Source organism: Hipposideros armiger, unplaced genomic scaffold (genome assembly GCF_001890085.2).
Source record: "Hipposideros armiger isolate ML-2016 unplaced genomic scaffold, ASM189008v1 scaffold_18, whole genome shotgun sequence".
Lineage (NCBI taxonomy): Eukaryota > Metazoa > Chordata > Mammalia > Chiroptera > Hipposideridae > Hipposideros > Hipposideros armiger.
The window spans coordinates 2,267,283-2,268,212 of NW_017731368.1; the positions used below are offsets into that span (position 1 = coordinate 2,267,283).

The 930-nt window shown below is 44.3% G+C and overlaps 1 protein-coding gene across 1 annotated transcript in view; it reads left to right on the forward strand.

Moving 5' to 3' along the window:
* Nucleotides 1–294: 294 nt before the first annotated feature.
* Nucleotides 295–930, forward strand: part of NME6 (NME/NM23 nucleoside diphosphate kinase 6) — a 4,372-nt gene continuing 3,736 nt past the window's right edge. The window contains exon 1 of the mRNA XM_019630550.1: nucleotides 295–413. Coding sequence (XP_019486095.1) covers nucleotides 356–413 — 58 coding nt within the window. The 5' untranslated portion in view covers nucleotides 295–355. The remainder of the gene's footprint in view (nucleotides 414–930) is intronic.

Consider the following 930-nt stretch of genomic DNA (forward strand, 5'->3'; position numbering starts at 1 on the left):
AATGCAGGACCACTATCAAGAGACTTTCATGGTGGTCTGAGTGGTACATCCTGTGGGCTTCAACTCAAGGGGCTATAGGACTTGAGGGGCAGACACAGCACTTCCTGCCCCCCCTCTACCCAAGGCTCACACCCTGACCATGTGACTGAAGGTCTTCACCTCACCCCACCTTCTCTTCTGACCCACACAGACAGACTCTCAAGTCCTGGGCTCCGACAGGTCCTCATGATTCTTTGGGTCAGCACAAGTCTCCTGTTCACTCAAGTGGTCCTTCTGACTGATTTTTATCCTTGCGGTGGTGTTTTTCCAGGCTGTTCATCAGCAGATTCTGAGCAACAAGTTCCTTATTGTACGAATGAGAGAACTTCTGTGGAGAAAAGAAGATTGTCAGAGGTTTTACCAAGAGCACGAAGGTAGGATCCCAAGAGGCGTGCAAGAGAGACTTTACCTGGACACACAAAGGCAGGCTCTCCACCACCAACTGTAAAATCGTAGCCAGTCTTCTAAAGTCTCAGTTTATACACAGGCTTTTCCTGATGATCAGGTTTTTGTTTTTTATATTTTCTAGGAAGGTTTGACCTCACAGTCCCAAGCAGAAACAGTTTTATGTCCTGATAACATCAGTAGTTACCATTTAGTAAATGTTTACTGTGTCAGACATTTCCTAATGTTCATGATTTCATTTAATTCTCCCAACAGCCCTATGAGGTAGGTTTTGTTATATCCCCAGTACACAGATTAGGAAACCAAGTTAGGGAAGTTAATGACTCACCCCAAATTGCAAAGGTTGTAAGTGGCAGAGCCAAGTATGTCAGACTCCAAGGTCCTTGTTCTTTTCTCTAAAACAGTTTTTATTATTCCATGTTAGGAGACAGAAGTACTAAAAGTTATCTTGGGCACCAGTGTCTTGATGAAGGTTCTCTCTCTTTG